Source organism: Salmo salar, chromosome 06, assembly GCF_965601325.2.
Source record: "Salmo salar chromosome 06, fSalSal1, whole genome shotgun sequence".
Taxonomy (NCBI): Eukaryota; Metazoa; Chordata; class Actinopteri; order Salmoniformes; family Salmonidae; genus Salmo; species Salmo salar.
In genome coordinates, this window is record NC_138296.1 from 72,680,170 (window position 1) to 72,698,330 (window position 18,161).

Genomic DNA, 18,161 nt, shown 5'->3' on the forward strand with positions numbered 1-18,161 from the left:
ATACTGTTACACTGGCAATACTAAAGTGCCTATAAGGACATCCAATAGTCAAAGGTATATGAAATACAAATCGTATAGAGAAAAATAGTCCAATAATTCCTAAAATAACTACAACCTAAAACTTCTTACCTGGGAATATTGAAGACTCATGTTAAAAGGAACCACCAGCTTTCATATGTTCCCATGTTCTGAGCAAGGAATTTAAATGTTAACTTTCTTACATGGCACATATTGCACTTTTATTTTCTTCTCCAATACTTTGTTTTTGCATTATTTAAACCAAATTGAACATGTCTCATTATTTATTTGAGGCTAAATTGATTTTATTGATGTATTATATTAAGTTAAAATAAGTGTTCATTCAGTATTGTTGTAATTGTCATTATTACAAATAAAATAAAAAATATTTAAAAAAAGAACAAATCGGCCGATTAATCGGTATCGGCTTTTTTGGTCCTCTAATAATCGGTATCGGCGTTGAAAAATCATAATCGGTCAACCTCTAATTCTGATACTCCTCATACTTTTGTCATTCGTGTGAGAAAGAGAGAGATTGGGGGGAGGTAGAGAGGAAGAGGGGGATAGAGAGAGCTGGAGAGGGGTTGAAAGAAGGATAGAGAGCAGGAATGAGGGAGACAAAAATAGACAAATGGAAGAAGAGAAAGAGAGAGACAGATACCTAACCTGAAGAGAAATACATGGACTTAGTACAGACAGACAGGGAGGGAATGTCATCAACAGCTCTTCTCGTTGTCTTATCTGCACCTGCTGTCACAAAGCTGCTCTGTGATTTTCCAAAGACACGTGGCCTGCAAATGCGAGCAAGTATACCCTAGTGCCCATCAGCACTTTATCCTGCTATCAATATCAGGAAATAGAGAGCTTCTAAATCTTTCCGTGGCTGTGCGTGTGCGTGTACATGGTCTCCAAAGCCTTATCCATCTGCTACTTCAACAGAACTCACTCCCCTGCGTGAGATTGATTGCACTCTGCTATGTGTACGTCTTTAAATGTGTGTGTGTGTGTGTGTGTGTGTGTGTGTGTGTGTGTGTGTGTGTGTGTGTGTGTGTGTGTGTGTGTGTGTCTGAAGTCGACCATGTGAACTGGCGCTGAGCTGGAGCGGAGCGTGCCCAATTTGACTGGAGCGTGGAGCGAGATTCCCAAAGGACGGAGCCTCGGCCTTCTCGCCCGCTCCAATTTCACGCCAGTAGCGCTCACTTCACGAGCTCAGGCATGCCCACCCCAGCACGCATTTGTAGTCTACTTGTGTGCTGCTATAGCTACTGTCATGGAGTTTGCTAAATATTTTCATAAAGAAACTGATAAAACACACAGGTGCTAAATCAAGGTGACTTACAAAGATGAGGACCAAGAGCAAGAGAGGGAGTGCAGTGATGTAGTGTCCACAATTAAAGAATCATTATGGAATCTGAAGAGACACTTATCAAATCAAATGTTATTTGTCACAAGCGCCGAATGCAATAGGTGTAGACCTCAGTAAAATGCTTACTTACAAGCCCTTAAGAAAAATAAGTGTTAACTGCATTGTTGGTTAAGTATTTACTAAATAAACTGAAGTTAAAAAAAATCTATAATTAACAATAAAATAACAGTAACGAGGCTAGATACAGGGGGTACCGTTAGAGTCAATGTGCAGTAATATGTACATGTAGGTAAAGTGACTATGCATAGACAATTAACAGAGTAAATTAACAGCCATTTAATTAGCTGTTCAGGAATCTTAAGGCTTGGGGGGAAAAAAAACAAAAAACAAAACACCTAGACTGCCACCGCCTGGTGTAGAGGTCCTGGATGACAGGAAGCTTGGCCCGAGTGACATACTGGGCCGTACACACTACCTTCTGTAGTGCCTTGCGGTCGGAAGCCGAGCAATTGCCATACCAGGCAGTGATGCAACCAGTCAAGATGTTCTCGATGGTGCAGCTGTAGAACCCCTTGAGGATCTGATGACACATGCCAAATCTTTTCAGTCTCCTGAGGGGGAAATAGGCATTGTCGTGCCCTTTTCACGACTGTCTTGGTGTGTTTGGACTAGTGGTCGACCGATTATGATTTTTCAATGCCGATGCCGGTGCCGATTATTGGAGGGCCAAAAAAGCCGATACCGATTAATCAGACGTGTTTATTTGTTTATAATAATGATAATTACAACAATATTGAATGAACACTTATTTTAACTTAATATATTACATCAATAAAATCAATTTAGCCTCAAATAAATAATGAAACATGTTCAATTTGGTTTAAATAATGCTAAAAGAAAAGTGTTGGAGAAGAAAGTAAAAGTGAATATGTGCCATGTAAAAAAGCTAAGGTTTAAGTTCCTTGCTCAGAACATGGGAACATATGAAAGCTGGTGGTTCCTTTTAACATGAGTCTTCAATATTCCCAGGTAAGTTTTAGGTTGTAGTTATTATAGGAATTATAGGACTATTTCTCTCTATATGATTTGTATTTCATATACCTTTGACTATTGGATGTTCTTATAGGCACTTTAGTATTGCCAGTGTAACAGTATAGCTTCCGTCCCTCTCCTCGCTCCTACCTGGGCTTGAACCAGGAACACATCGACAACAGCCACCCTCGAAGCAGCGTTACCCATGCAGAGGAGGGGAAACAACTACTCCAAGTCTCAGAGTGAGTGATGTTTGAAACACTATTAGCGTGCACCCGGCTAACTAGCTAGCCATTTCACATTGGTTACACCAGCCTAATCTTGGGAATTGACAGGCTTGAAGGGGTGGGTATAATTTGTGGAACGTTCCAACAGGAATCTGTTCCAAAAAACGTAAAGTAAAAGGTTGCCAACCAACAACGCATACAAAGTAGCAACGCATACAAACCTAGCTAACTAGCTGCCAAATAGGCATCAACTCACCACGTAGCTTATTCTTAATGTTTGTCTATAGGCAACCAGAGTGAGGACAGACATTTTTCTGAATAAACGTGATGAGTGAAAAACGCAATGAAATAGACCACTCACTACCCGGTATCTTATTCTGCCGCTATACAACTTCGTATGCGTTGTTTTTTGGCAACCTTGTTATTTACGAAGTTTTTGGAATAGATTCCTGTTGGAACGTTCCACAAATTATACCCACCCGGTTTGAAGTCATAAACAGCTTGAAACACAGCGAAGAGCTGCTGGCAAAACGCACGAAAGTGCTGTCTGAATGAATGCTTACGAGTTATGTTATGTCAATGTTATGTCATAATTACGTAAAATTCTGGCAAATTAGTTCGCAACGAGCCAGGCGGCCCAAACTGTTGCATATACCCTGACTCTGCGTGCAATGAACGCTAGAGATGTGACACAATTTCATGTTAGCAGGCAATATTAACTAAATATGCAGGTTTAAAAATATATACTTGTTTATTGATTTTAAAGAAAGGCATTGATGTTTATGGTTAGGTACATTGGTGCAACGACAGTGCTTTTTTCGCAAATGCGCTTGTTAAATCAACACCCGTTTAACGAAATAGGCTACGATTCAATGATAAATTAACAGGCACCGCATCGATTATATGCAACGCAGGACACGTTAGATAAACTAGTAATATCATCAACCATGTGTAGTTAACTAGTGATTATGTTAAGATTGATAGTTTTTTATAAGATAAGTTTAATGCTAGCTAGCAACTTACCTTGGCTTCTTGCTGCCCTCGCGTAACAGGTAGTCAGCCTGCCATGCAGGCTACTCGTGCGTTGGATTGGATTAGTAACCGGAAGGTTGCAAAAACAAATCCCCGAATCCCCCCTGAACAAGGCAGTTAACCCCCGTTCCTAGGCCGTCATTGAAAATAAGAATGTGTTCTTAATCTGACTTGCCTAGTTAAATAAAAGGTGTAAAAAAATTAAAATGTCCCCCCCAAAAATTAAAAATAATAAATCGGTGCCCAAAAATACCGATTACCGATTGTTATGAAAACTTGAAAATCGGCCCTAATTAAATCGGCCATTCCGATTAATCGGTCGACCTCTAGTTTGGACCATGATAGTTTGTTGGTGATGTTGACACCAAGGAACTTGAAACACTCAACCTGCTCCACTACAGCCCCGGCGATAAAAATGGGGGCGGACTCAACCCTCCTTTTCCTGTAGTCCAGGATCATCTCCTTTGCCTTGAGCACGTTGAGGGAGAGGTTTTTATCCTGGCACCACTCTGCCAGGTCTCTGACTTCCTCCGTATAAGGCCGTCTCATCGTTGTCGGTGATCAGGCTTACCACTTGTGTCATCAGCAAACTTAATAATGGTGTTGGAGTCGTGCTTGGCCATGCAGACATGGGTGAACAGGGACTACGGGAAGGGACTGAGCACACACCCCTGAGGGTCCCCCGTGTTGAGGATCAGCGTGGCAGCATGGGAGGTATTTAGTCCCAGGCCCTTAGCTTAGTGATGAGCATTGAGGGCACTATGGTGTTGAACGCTGAGCTGTAGTAAATTAATAGCATTCTCACATAGGTGTTCCTTTTTTCCAGGTGGGAAAGGGCGTTGTGGAGTGCAATAAAGATTGCATCATCTGTGGATCTGTTGGGGCGGTATGTATGCTCACAGTACACGTCCTGGTAATCCAGCCGGCCCTGAATGTTGACCTGTTTACTCACATCGGCTACGGGGAGCGTGATCACACAGTTGTCCGGAACAGCTGGTGCTCTCATACTTGCTTCAGTGTTGCTTGCCTCGAAGCGCGCAATCCCGAAAGCATGATGGTTCGCTTACGTGCACATGCTAAAAGAAAGGAACAAGGTGGGTAGATAACTAAGTGTGTGTCATTGTAGCAAAGTATTTATAAACAAAAAATTTGATCTCTGAAACGTTTAGTTTATTTTCCTTCTATTATCTATATAACAGGCCATAATAGATTTTGGTCCAATAGGCCTGGCCTATTCCCACGTTCAAGGAGCTTTCCGTTTTGATTAGGTTATTTTGCCTAAAAACCTTTAGGCCTATGTATTATTATTATTCCCCCCCCTTCTCTGCCCAGAGTGTCCAAAAGGGTGTTTAGCATCCCCAGTGGCTCTGCCAGTGTAGAGAGGATATGAGCATGAAGCCACAGACTGGCCAAACTCGTGTTTCTAAAAATGAATTCAAAAAGGCAATAAGTCATTTTTTTGTTTAACTTGTATTTAATTCTAAGTCACAGAGTACAGTATAAGCACAATTTATAGAATTATTTAAAATAACGAAATGTTGTTTAAATGCTGAGCGCTTTAGGTCCCTACCAGCCTATTGTGTCGCACTCGCAAATGCTTCAATGTATTTCTTTGCAGGCTATAGCCTTGAAAGAAAAGACAAATAATTCATTTTTGTTCCTCCTTAGGCTCCCTGTCTGGCTCCTGACCGATTTAGAGTGTTTATATGCCATTTAATATGACATGTAGCCAATTTGAAATGATATTCGCTTCTTAAAAATTCACTTTTTCATGTTTATTCAAATATTTTTAATTCAAATCCACATGGTTTGGTTTCAATAATTAAAAATCAATTGGTAGGTCCAGGTAGTCACAAAAATAAATGGGTGTTGGTTAAACTGTGATTTTAATGAATGGAGCGAATTTGGAGCAGGAGTTTTTTTTCTTGCGAGAACGGAACGTTTTTTAGCAGAGCGGTAGGAAAGGACATTGAGCGCCAGAGCAGAGCAATGAGCAGGATTTCCAACCGCTCACATGGTCTGGTGTGTGTGTGGCAGGCCCATGTCCTGAGAAGTATCGTGACCAAATGACGTCATCACACACTCCCTACCTACTGTGCTCAGCACGCTTCACTGTAACCTGTGCATACTGCAAAGATAATCCAGCACATTATTGTATGCTACATGCACAGCAATCATATACACACACTGTGCTCTGCTCACCATGATGGTTAAAAGCAGGGAGCCTTCAGGGCCATTACATAAGGGGGGAGGGGGGGGGATAGAGAGAGAGAGAGAGACATACCACTTCTTGCTATTTTTATCAGCACAGAGAGCAACCAAACGTCACTAAATTTACAGCCCCACCCACAGGCACAGACCAAGTAGAAGAGAATATAATGGTCTGTAGCTCCAGTCTCTGTTAAAGTCATTAATAGGAAATAGAGACAGAGTACCATTGAGTGCCACTCAGGCCACACAGACGGACACAGAAACACGAGAGCCTCCGTCACTGTTTGACTTAGACTTCAGTGTGGCTTTTGACATTAATCGATCAAAGTCTGCTGCTGGAAAAACTTGTGTTATGGCTTTACACCGTCTGCTATATTGTGGATAAAGAGTTACTTGTCTAACAGAACACAGAGGGTGTTCTTTAATGGAAGTCTCTCAAATATCATCCAGTTAGAATTAGGAATTCCCCAGGGCAGCTGTTTAGGCCCCTTGCTTTTTTCAATTTCTACTAAGGACATGCCACTGACTGAGTAAAGCCAGAGTGTCTATGTATGCGGGTGACTCAACACTATACACGTCAGCTACTACAGTGACTGAAATGACTGCAACACTCAAAGAGCTGCAGTTAGTTTCAGAGTGGGTGGCAAGGAATAAGTTAGCCCTAAATATTTCTAAAACTAAAAGCATTGTATTTGGAACAAAACTCACTAAACATAAACTAAATATTGTAATAAATAATGTCTAAATTGAGCAAGTTGAGATGACTAAACTGCTTGGAGTAACCCTAGATTGTAAACTGTCATGGTCAAAATATATTGATGCAGTAGTAGCTAAGATAGGGAGAAGTCTGTCTATAATAAAGCGATGCTCTGCCTTAACAACACCATCAACAAGGCAGGTCCTACAGGCCCTAGTTGTCGCACCTTGCCTACTGTTCAGTCGTGTGGTCAGGTGCCACAAAAAAAGGACTTAGCAAAATTGCAATTGGCTCAGAACAGGGCAGCACGGCTGGTCCTTGGATGTTCACAGAGAGCTAATATTAATAATATGCATGTCAATCTCTCCTGGCTGAAAGTTGCGGAGAGAATCTTCATAACTACTTTTATTTATGAGAGGTATTGACATGTTGAATGCGCCGAGCTGTCTGTCTAAACTACTGGCACATAGCTCGGACACCCATGCATACCCCACAAGAGGTCTCTTCACAGTCCCCAAGTCCAGAACAGACTATGGGAGGCACACAGGACTACATGGAACTCTATTCCACATCAAGTAACTGACGCAAGCAGTAAAATTAGATATAAAAATAAAAAAAACACCTTATGGAACAGCGGGGACTGTGAAGCAACACAAACATTGGCGCACACACACACACACGGATTTAGTGCTGTAGATATGTGGTAGTGGTGGAGTAGGGGCCTGAGGGCACACAGTGTGTTGTGAAATCTGTGAATGCATTGTAATGTTTTTAAAATTGTTTAACTGCCTTAATTGTGCTGGACCCCAGGAAGAGTAGCTGCTGCTTTGGTAGCAGCTAATGGGGATCCATAATCAATACAACATACTATCACTAGCAGACATTTCCACAGCCAAACACACACACCCCGATCGTAAAGAAGATCACAGAACATACTGCACACCTCCAATTCACTGAACGTGTCAAATGCTGTGTGGGTGAGAGAAAACATGCTGGATGAGCACAGTCCCTACTCTGAGCACAGCTAAACACGACACAATATCATTAGGCTATATGTACGTCACTCATCATACCTATCAGTTAAACTATGTACCTTCGGACTTGCATGAACATGATCCATACAGCTCTATAGTGTACAGTAATGCACTGAACTGAATGTGAGCGCAAAGAGAAGACTCTGCATGTGGCATTCATACCACAGCTAAATGAATGGCAACATATTGAAGCACTATTGGAAAGAATGAAAAACATCCTGTATTAGCTAAATTAACAGTGGATAGCCGTTCATTTAGCTAATGGACCAACATCAATACAGTAATTTAGCTCAATAAACAACAGCCTCCTGGAACATAACAACCTCCACACACACACACACACACACGTCAATAGCCAGTGTGTGTGGTTGAAAGGCAAAATGCCATATTAGCAGTACAGCTAGTAGGGCATGGAAATTGCCAGGGACCTAAAGATTCCATATTATCATGATACGATATGTATCGTGATTCTCATGATTCTATATGTATCGCAATTTGATACTGCGATTTTATAGCGATTCGATGTTCCAAACACATTGCTCACCATATGTCTGTTGCAGAGGGACAAGAGAGCATGAGAAAACAAGTTGTATTCATCAGTCAGGGAAATACATAAAAGTGCAAACTATTTAAAAAGAAGATGGAGAATAATACCAGAGTTTTGGCTCAGGTTCAGCAGACTAGACTAGCTAGTGCTCATATACATATATTATTTAGTTTTTTATCAATACTTGGAGTCAAAGTACCAATATAATACTGTCCAAAAATAATATTGCGATAGATAACTATGCATTTTTTCCCTGATCGTTCAGCAGGGTTGACTGTGTTAGGCTATTACACACACACAAACATGTACTAGTCTAGTGCAATAAGAGTGTGTATTACACACAAACATGTATTAGTCTAGTGCAATAAGAGTGTGTATTACACACAAACATGTATTAGTCTAGTGCAATAAGAGTGTGTATTACACACAAACATGTATTAGTCTAGTGCAATAAGAGTGTGTATTACACACAAATATGTCAATATACTATAGAGGACCAGCAGACGTATACAACTTCAGGGACAGTATAAGATGATAAGCAGCAACTTACATAGTTCACCTAGAACGTACATGATCAGACACAGCTGGACACCTCTTCAGTACCACCACAACACTACAGTTAACGCTATTAGAGTACTATATTTTATACGGTTCCATATGCATACAAGTCACATACTAGTCTACATACATAAGATATCCTACAGACTGTCCAGAGCAGTGACCATTACTGGGAAGATAAGAAACCATGGAATTTAGAGAATGTAGGAAAACTGGCTCAACAGAGGATGATTGACATTGCGCAGTTGCACACACACACAGAGAGAGAGAAAAGGATACTTGGCATTCTTACCATACATCGATCACGACGCTGACGCGTTTCACTATCTGCCTGCAGCCTCTCTGATGCGGTCACGGTTATTCACACACACACACACACAGACACACTGCTGTTCAAACAAGACACCGAAAAATACACACACACACACACACACACACACACACAGTGTTCTCTGGGATTAATACATATGTGCACGGTCATATACAAACACAGTCTTGTAGGCTCACAAGCTTGCTCCCTGCAATAAAAATGCACACACACACATACGCACGCATGTACGAGAAGGCTGACAGACAGAATCAGCGAGAAGCGTGTTGCGATGACCTTGGATTTTCCCGTTTGCGCTCCCAATCGCTCAGTCTCAAGAGAATGACGCTGATTTCACACACACGCACACACACCTCCCATCCAATCACAATTCACACACAAGAGAGAGAAAGAGAGAGAGGGAAAGAGAGAGAGAGGGGGGGGGGGAAACAGCTCTGCACCTACAGGGGTTGTGAGGAAGAAACCCTCCACCCACTCACTCTTCTGCTCCCTCGCTCCCTCTCTTCGCCCGCATCACCCCCCCTCATCCACCATCAGTCTTTCCATTTCCTCACTTACAGAAACCCAGCTTAAAACCCCAAAGAGCAAGCAATGCAAATGTAGAAGCAACGCAGATAGTCTATTATTGAACATGCAACTCCTGTAATGAAGCCGCTAATAAAACATCATTTTCAAACATTTACCAAAATGCAATTCTCAGGAAAACACAGTTGTAAACAGAACACCTAACGCGAGCGGTTCTGGGATAGAGATAAACATCTCCATTAGAAACTCCCTTAGGGATCTCATAGCAACAACTAGGATGGGTTGCTAATATGACTAGGATTGTGCCTTTGGCTTCTGGACAACGTAAGAAAGTTTATATGAAAACCAATAGAACAGGAGAGAAATCTTGGTTAATGGCATGGGGAAGTATTTTTAGAATAATTGCTTCCACGTTTCTATGGTTGGATTTTGACTAGACTACTTTGAAGCAAGGTAAGACACGCCTCATCATTTGAAGTAAAGTAAAACATTCAGGTTTCAAACAATTATACTGCCTCAAGCTGACATTGTAGTGGTGGGTGACGCACTGACTGCCTGCCTATCATTGTCTATAACCCATGGCGCTCTTTAATTACGAGTTCAGATAGAGAAATAAAAATAGTAGCCCTTTTTAAATTGTGGCCATCAAAACAGTAAACACGGGATTGCATTTAGAATTGTTATTTGTTGCGCATTGACCAGGCTTATAAAAGCACGTTTCACTCCATTACCAGCTTTTTGAGGAGCTACTCTCGCGCTGTCTGACATGTGGTAAGTTATTCCGCTCCTCAAACTAGGCTCTGCATGCTGTGTGTGTGTAATTACCAAGACACATGAAGACTAGGGATGCACGATATATCGGTGAACATATCGGAATCAGACAATATTAGCTAAAAATGCCAACATCGGTATTGGCCGGTGTCTAGTTTAATGCCCCAATGTGCAAAACCAATGTCAAAGCTGACGTGCATACCTATATAACGTAGGTACATGAGGTAATGACGCCACATAAAATGTTGCGCTATATGTGCAACACAGCATTCCTAACCTAGCCCACAATGTCTGCTGTGTGGATCGAGCAGTTAACAAGTCGAGCAGTCATTTGAAAGAGGAACAAAATTTCAGCGAGCCAACTCAAAAGGTGAAATCGATTAAAGCCAAGATAATGGAATTAATTTCCCTTGACAATCTACCGTTCTCTGTCGTGGGTGATGTTGGCTTTCGCCGACTGGTCGAGCACCGGTACACACCACCAAGTGCGCTGTTTCAGATGTTGCCCTACCGGAGTTACACAGTAATGGCGTCACTGCTATTAGCTTCACGACATACATACTACGGAACGCCGTTTGGGTCTTTGCATGTCAAAAAAGATACAGTAGCACTGTCAAAGCTGTACAAAAAAAGTCTGCAAAAAAGCAACACCGGCCACGAACGATGTGTTTACAATACCGCGTTGGTAATAAAGCATAATTTGTTTGACCGCAACTTCTGGGGTAGCTAGCTTTAGCTTGGTACCTAGCTAGCACCAATACAACCAGCCTGAAAACAATGACCAGTAGAACCTTCAGTCATTTTCATTATTCTTAGCAATGATTTAGGAATCCTTGTAAGTATTAGCTAGGTTGCCACTTGTTGTTCACCTATTGAAATTGAACTTCAATTCATGAAAATAAATAGCTAGTCAGCAACTTAACCCTGTTTCCCAAAGCTAACATTATAAGCAGCCAGCTAGCTTCATCTGGCTAGTAAGGCTCGACCGCACTGGGTTGTGTTGTGAAGCTAGCCACAATAAGGATTAGGCACAATAGTGGAATTTGAGGTTTGCCGTCAAAATAAAAGTATGTCATTGACAGTAATGCAAATGAATACAAATCGCAGAATTATGCTATACTTTTATTTTGAAGGCTAACCGCAAAGTCCACTATTGTGGCTAAACCTTATTGTGGCTAGCTTCACATAGATGGGTCCGACCACCATTAGTCAAATAAGAACTGTCTTATAAATTAGGGTTATTTTAGTTGATGACACCTAGCTATATAGTTAGCTAGCTAACTATAGCTACTGAAACAGATGTGTTATTTGACACGTCAATTAGTGTTATTTTATCTTTTTTGACACGCAAAGACCCAAACAGCGTTCCATAGAAATCTTGGTTGAGAATGAAACGACTGAACAAATGAACAACGAAACAGCACATCAAGTAAGTGAAAGAAATAGGTTTTGATTATGCTTTACTGGTAATGGGGACATACGTAAATGCCAACAAAATAACTTTTTGGTCAGTGTGGTGTAACCTTAATTTAACTAGGCAAGTCAGTTAAGAACAAATTCATATTTACAATGACGGCCCGGACGAAGCTGGGAAAATTGTGCGCCGCACTATGGGACTCCCAATCACGGCCGGATGTGATACAGCCTGGATTCGAACCAGGGACTGTAGTGACGCCTCTTGCATTGAGATGCAGTGCCTTAGACCGCTGCGTCCGTGTGTATGTTAACTATTTAACTGTACTAGAATGCTTAAAAGGCCATTAAAATTGTGAATATCGGTATCGTTTTTTTTATGGCAAGGAAAATATCGGATATCGGTCAAATGTCATATCGGTGCATCACTAATGAGGACTAATGAAAATACACATTCGCCAATTTAATTCCACTAAATTATGACAATTAACCAATAGACCGATAAGCATGACCAGTCAAATGTATTTTGGGCGGTTAACCGATTAACATGCTTTTTACATTTATATCACAAACCATTTTTTACAAAATCATGATGAAAGTGGCCATTTTAAGCCTTTGAAGACCTACAGCATAGTCCTTATAGTGTGCTCTCAAATATGGAGTGTCTAGATTCTGAAATACTATTTCTCAAATACATTTGTATGAATGTCTCAAAACAACCCTTTTTGATTTAGCTTTTTTGTCTTCTTTTTTTACATTATATTGTTTGAAACAATATACTCTTCAGACACACAACATTTCCAGAGTGGCACTCTGGTTCTTTTAATGATATGACCTATTTTTCTTTTACATAGAAATGTATATTATAGGTTATAAACCAATCACAGCCCTCTTTAGGATTGCACATTCAGCAAATCACCAGCACAGGGAGTTCCCTTTGAATCCATTTACCATTCACTGTGTTGGCGGTGCTCATAAAATGGATCAGAACTTCAAAATTAGCAGAGAGCCCACTCTGGAAATGTGATGCACTTGTAGAGTTTACTGTTCCAAACAATACGTCTTAAAATTAACAGATTCAAAAAGGGTAATTTTGAGATATATTAATATTGTACCAACATTTTTTTTTAACTGCCCAAGTAAACAAGAAGAGAGTGAGTGTGGAAAAAGGCTGAGCCACAGTGAAACAAAAAGACAGTTGTAGGAGGAGAGAAGTGGGAAGAGAATAGAGGAACAGAGAAACAGAGAGACAGACACAGAGACAGCGAGGTGGAGATGGGACCTCTTACCCCTGCCAACGCGATGATCCAGGAGGAAACGACAGTCCAGTGTCAGCCTCCGAGAGGCCGGGACTTCGGGCACAGGCAGGGGCATGGTGGGTACACACACACACACCGGCTCACACACACTCAAGCACACAGCCAGTCTCTCACACACAGAAGCAAATTCTCGCACAAAAACACACACTGATACGCTGGAACACATTCAAACACATAGGCTAGGCTATATAAAATCAAGTTCCAATGACATGACAAAATAATTACTCACTAGTCTTGCATACAAATCAGTCCTGTCGTAAATCTACACAACCGCTCAGAGCCTCAAACAAGCCTGTAGTGACACTGACAACACTAACTAAAGACTGTTCATTTCTTAACACAGAAACACACATATCCATAACCCACCTTGTCAAATCCTTAACACATGGATTGACCACTAACAACACGCCCTTCACACATACGCACCAGCTTAAACCTCAGCAACAAAACACCACACACACACACACCCTCCATACAGCTCCAACCAATGTGAAGAATTTCACAGAAACACACTCACACAGCCCTTATGGCCTCTGCCGAAGACAACTTGTGTCTCCCTCAGAGTCTCTGTCCTGTGTTTCTTCTTCAGCTAGTGGAGGAGCTAACTGAGAGAACAGCCTGGGTGCCTTGGCTTTCAGTGCACTATGAGATTAGCGATTAGCCCCTTCTATAGCTGCTCTGCCTCCCTCTCTATCCCTCTCTCATTAATAAACATCTCACTAACACAATGGGCTTCACTATCCACCCTCTGTCTCTCTGTGTGAGAAAGAGAGGGAGGGAGAGAGAACAAGCTGCATTGCTTGCTGTTTGGGGTTTTAAGATGGGTTTCTGTATAGCACTGTGACATCTGCTGATAAAAAAATGAAGGCCTTTTTACATTTAACTAGGCAAGTCAGTTAAGAACAAATTCTTATTTACAAAGACGGCTTTCGGGGAACAGTGGGTTAACTGCCTTGTTCAGGGGCAGAACAACATATTTTTACCTTGTCAGCTCAGGGATTCGATCTAGCAACCTTTTGGTTACTGGCCCAACACTCTAACCACTAGGCTACCTGCCGCCCCTCATAAATACATTTGATTGATTGATCAGAGAGGCAGCCTTTCAGCTACTTGGCGATAGGTTTGCCAGCAGACACCAACGCTGGGGAAACGTCTGGAAAATGATCTTTGCATACACTGAACTTGGACACACACAGACACAAATACATACACACTAATACACACACAACCTAGCACATAAGAGGGACAGGGGCACCTCCTTGAGTGATTCACTGAAGACTTTGATTAAGCAGCTCAGGGACTTTTCAGCCTCTGCAGCAGTTCAGCTTAGAAATGACCTCCACTGCATTCAGGATGCATAACCCTCTTGTGTACTACAGTATTAAAGCTATTGGGTAAATTGCGTAAATTGCAGATATTGCTTACCTGTCATGTTCAATATTCGTCACCAGGCGTCGTTGTTCTCTACGAGCTTGTTCTGTGTAATTCAGTGTAGAGGTTTAGTTGGGAGAGACCCCCAAAGTAATGCTTTTCCGGGGGCAGACACAAAAGGAAAACCGCAGGATATCCTTAGGCCTGTGAAAAATGTTGTTAGGTTAGCTAGTAGCTAGGTTGTACAGTTGGCACATTAGGCAACTACTGTAAGGAAATTATTGTTAAACATTTGCTAGATGACAATCTGCCTTCTCAGTCCATAGGCTGTTTACACATGCAAATTCTCACTGATGAACTGTCAGCTAAGCTAGTTAGCAGTTACTCTAACTGGTAACGTTAACCCATGTGTAGCTAGCTAGCATTTTAACAAGTAGTCTGGCCAGATAGCTAGATTATGATTAACTATAACCAACCACTTTATTAGCTAACTATCTGACAGCATATTCGCTTGCAAAACAATTAACGTCAGATAGCTAACATATATTGACACATACACTAGCTAGATAACGTTATCTAGCTAGCTAGATGCTGATGCTAGCCATCATTTGTCAGTTAGCTAATAATTTCCCCTCTTGACACCAAGTAATTAGTTAATATCAAAGACAGTACAGTAGGTTTGGAAACTCTGCTAATATTGTTAACGTCAATTTGCAAGCATCACGTTATTTTAGCAGTAGTTTGCTTAGCTTGCCACAACAACAGCATTCACACATTTGGCTAGCTAGGTAACGTTAGCTAGTTAATAACGTTAGCTCGAGCTGGCTCATTGAATCACTCAAAGACAACTACAATTGTGAATGAAGAAGTGGTCGTAAAAAACGTTCTCACCGTGGGTTGACTTGAGATCATGAAATTGATGACTAGCCGAAAAGTATCCCTTGTCTATCTTGCTAGCTAGCTACCACTTTAAACCCCCCGTGGCCTGAATTTGAAGAAGGGTCCACCCAGTTCATCGTGTCAGACAAAGTGTAGTCAAATTCTGTATACATCCTTTCCCCAAACCGCCACGCACGCTCGAGCTTAGTTTACAAGAACAACGTGCACTTATTGGAGCAGCATCCTTGACATTCTTGACAGATGTTTTCAAGCCATAAATGGCTTTTTACAACAAAAGTGTAAGCTACATTGATAATAATGTAGATATTTAGCTAGCTGTATTATCCTGCAGCCTAACTAAGCATATTATTCGTTAGTTTTTTCTTGAACTTCTATAATTGTCTATCATAATATTTAGGACAAGAAAAATGCAATTGCTTTAGTTAATCTAATATTTATTTGGGCTGAACCAATAAAATGTGTATATGTCTGACTATGGACTGAATACTTAAGTACTGTATCTTCACTGGACCTTGGATGATGCACCACCTCACTGACGGTACCTTGATTGTTATTCCAGCTGGGGGCAGTAGTGGGTTCAGCTGCTGCTGGTCTTGCTGCTCTGCGCTCTGCTTCTTCTTCTTTTGCTTAATGGCGTTTGCAACAATTATATGTTCATTCCGCTACCTACAGGATAATAAGGATCCAAAAAGGGGAAAAATGCGGGGTAAAAATATCGAATAAATTAAAAAAAAGTCCATACAAACTATCTGTAACGAAATGTTAATTCATCTAAATCAGCCTGCTTTTCTGTTTTAATCAGGTCCCTACACAGGCTCAGGATCCTGGGATGGCGGGTGTAATATTTGTGTTGTGGAGAAAATTACCGCGAGTAATTACCGGGAGACGGGAGTCGTTTATTGTCGTTTAGTAAGAACATTTCGTGCCCTACAGCTCCCGGGCCAATAGCGCGCATGTGCACTTCTATTAGGCGTTGTAACATAACTGCCTTAATGCATTACTGCTTAGTAACAGCATAGTAACTAATATAGACAGATATAGATAACCAATACTACACTCCTCCCCCATAGCTTTTAACTCCCAGAGAACAAGGTAAATACATTAGGGAAATACAAATGCAATATCTGAACAATGCATTCATAAGCATTTCTCAACTACTGGGTTGAAGCAGACTTTCCAGAGCCCAGTACAAATCCAGGGGATTATTCTGCCCGAAGATAGAATTTGTACTAATAACTAGCCCAGGTAATGTCCTTTTTCTTTCCTTTTATTAAATGAAGGTTAAATAAAAAAAATAAAAAGTGTCTGTTTGTTTTACTGTTGGTTACATCCTGAAACAGCTCAACTCACAGGTCAAGCTTTTGAGGTGCCCTTCGCTGTCGAACAGGATATCTCCGCTCCTCCTGGGCTTCCGGTGGTGGGCCAGGTTCGGGTTGAAGGTCAGGCTCTGTCTCTCCTGTATGTCCACAGTCAGGAAAATAGACCTGGGGGGGGTCATTATTGTTCTTGTTCTCTTGGCATGTCTCTGCTGGGGCGTTGGACCGTAGCAGATGATCCACATGAACGTTAACATGGCGATGATCAACTTGGACTTGGTAAGTCAAGGGTCCTCTGAGTTGCAAGATCACACCTGAGTTCCACAGGCACTTGGGGTGCCTTAAGTCACGTACCATCACCCTCTTTGAATTCTCTGACTGTCTTTGTGTCTGTCATGAGCTTTCTTCTGCTATAGCTGGTGCTTTGCCACGGTGTTTGACAAGTCTGGTTTCAACAATGTCAGGCGGGTACATGGTTGGAGTTTCAGAAACAGTTCAGCCGGTGTACGTTCCGTTACTTTGTGTGGTGCGTTACGGTAAGTAAACAGGAAATGGGGAAGTCTTTGGTGGGTGGGCACAGACTGATCCTCGAGTCTAGTCCAGGCCTTCTTAAAGGTTTGCACGGCTCTCTCCGCTTTCCCATTTGATGCCAGATGGTAAGGTGGTGACAGGATGTGCCTTACTCTGTTGTTCTTGAGAAACATTTTGAAATATTTTGACGTGAAGGGTGGGCCATCGTCCGAGACAAGCTCCTTGACTAGTCCAAAGTATGCGAACAGGTGTCTGAGAAGATTGACAGCTGTGGTCAGTTGAGTAGGGAACACTTCCATCCACTTGGAATAGACATCGACGACAACAAGGAAGTTTTGCTTGTCAATCTCAGCGTAATCCACATGGGTGCGTTCCCATGGTGTAGCAGCCCAGGACCATGGATGGAGAGGTGCAGAAGCAGGCTTGTTGCGAGCAGCTTCACAGGGTGAGCAGTGGCCTACATGCTGCTGAATGTCCTGATTCATTCCAAGTCACCACCGATAACTGCGGTTGAGTGTTTTCATTCGAGTGATCCCTGGATGTCCCTCATGCAAGTCAGATAGCAGTCTCCTCTTGAATTTGTGAGGTACAACCACCCTTGATCCCCACAGAACACATACTTGATCAGTAGACAACTGGTCTTTCTTGTCGATGAATGGATAAAGGTTTTGTTTACGAAGGTTGGCCAGCCGGCCAATGTTAATTCCAAGACTTTTGAAAGCACTGGCGATGGAACTCACACGCCTTAACAAATAACTGGTTCTCCAAAAGGCGCTGGAGAACCTGTCGGGCGTGGAGCACGTGTTCTTGGGGGGAGCGGGAGAAGACGAGGATGTCATCAATGTAGACGAACCGGTTCAACATGTCGTGGAGAACATCATTCACCAGAGCCTGGAACACGGCAGGGCCATTGATGAGGCCAAAAGGCATGACCACATATTCGTAGTGGCCGCTGGCCGTGTTGA

General features: G+C 41.9%; 1 protein-coding gene across 3 annotated transcripts in view; it reads right to left on the reverse strand.

Annotated features, from left to right (window-relative positions):
- The window catches only part of LOC106608035 (protein EFR3 homolog B), a 74,829-nt gene extending 59,292 nt beyond the window's left edge, over positions 1-15,537 (reverse strand). The window contains exons 1-2 of one of the 3 annotated variants that reach the window (XM_014205695.3): positions 15,341-15,537; positions 14,504-14,653 (exon numbers count right to left, since the gene is read on the reverse strand). In XM_014205695.3, coding sequence (XP_014061170.1) covers positions 14,504-14,510 — 7 coding nt within the window. In that variant the 5' untranslated portion in view covers positions 14,511-14,653; positions 15,341-15,537. Of the gene's footprint in view, positions 1-9,014; positions 9,399-13,048; positions 13,616-14,503; positions 14,654-15,340 lie in introns of those variants that run through there. The other 2 variants (XM_014205693.3, XM_014205696.3) reach the window with 2 other exon arrangements.
- Positions 15,538-18,161: the final 2,624 nt, after the last annotated feature.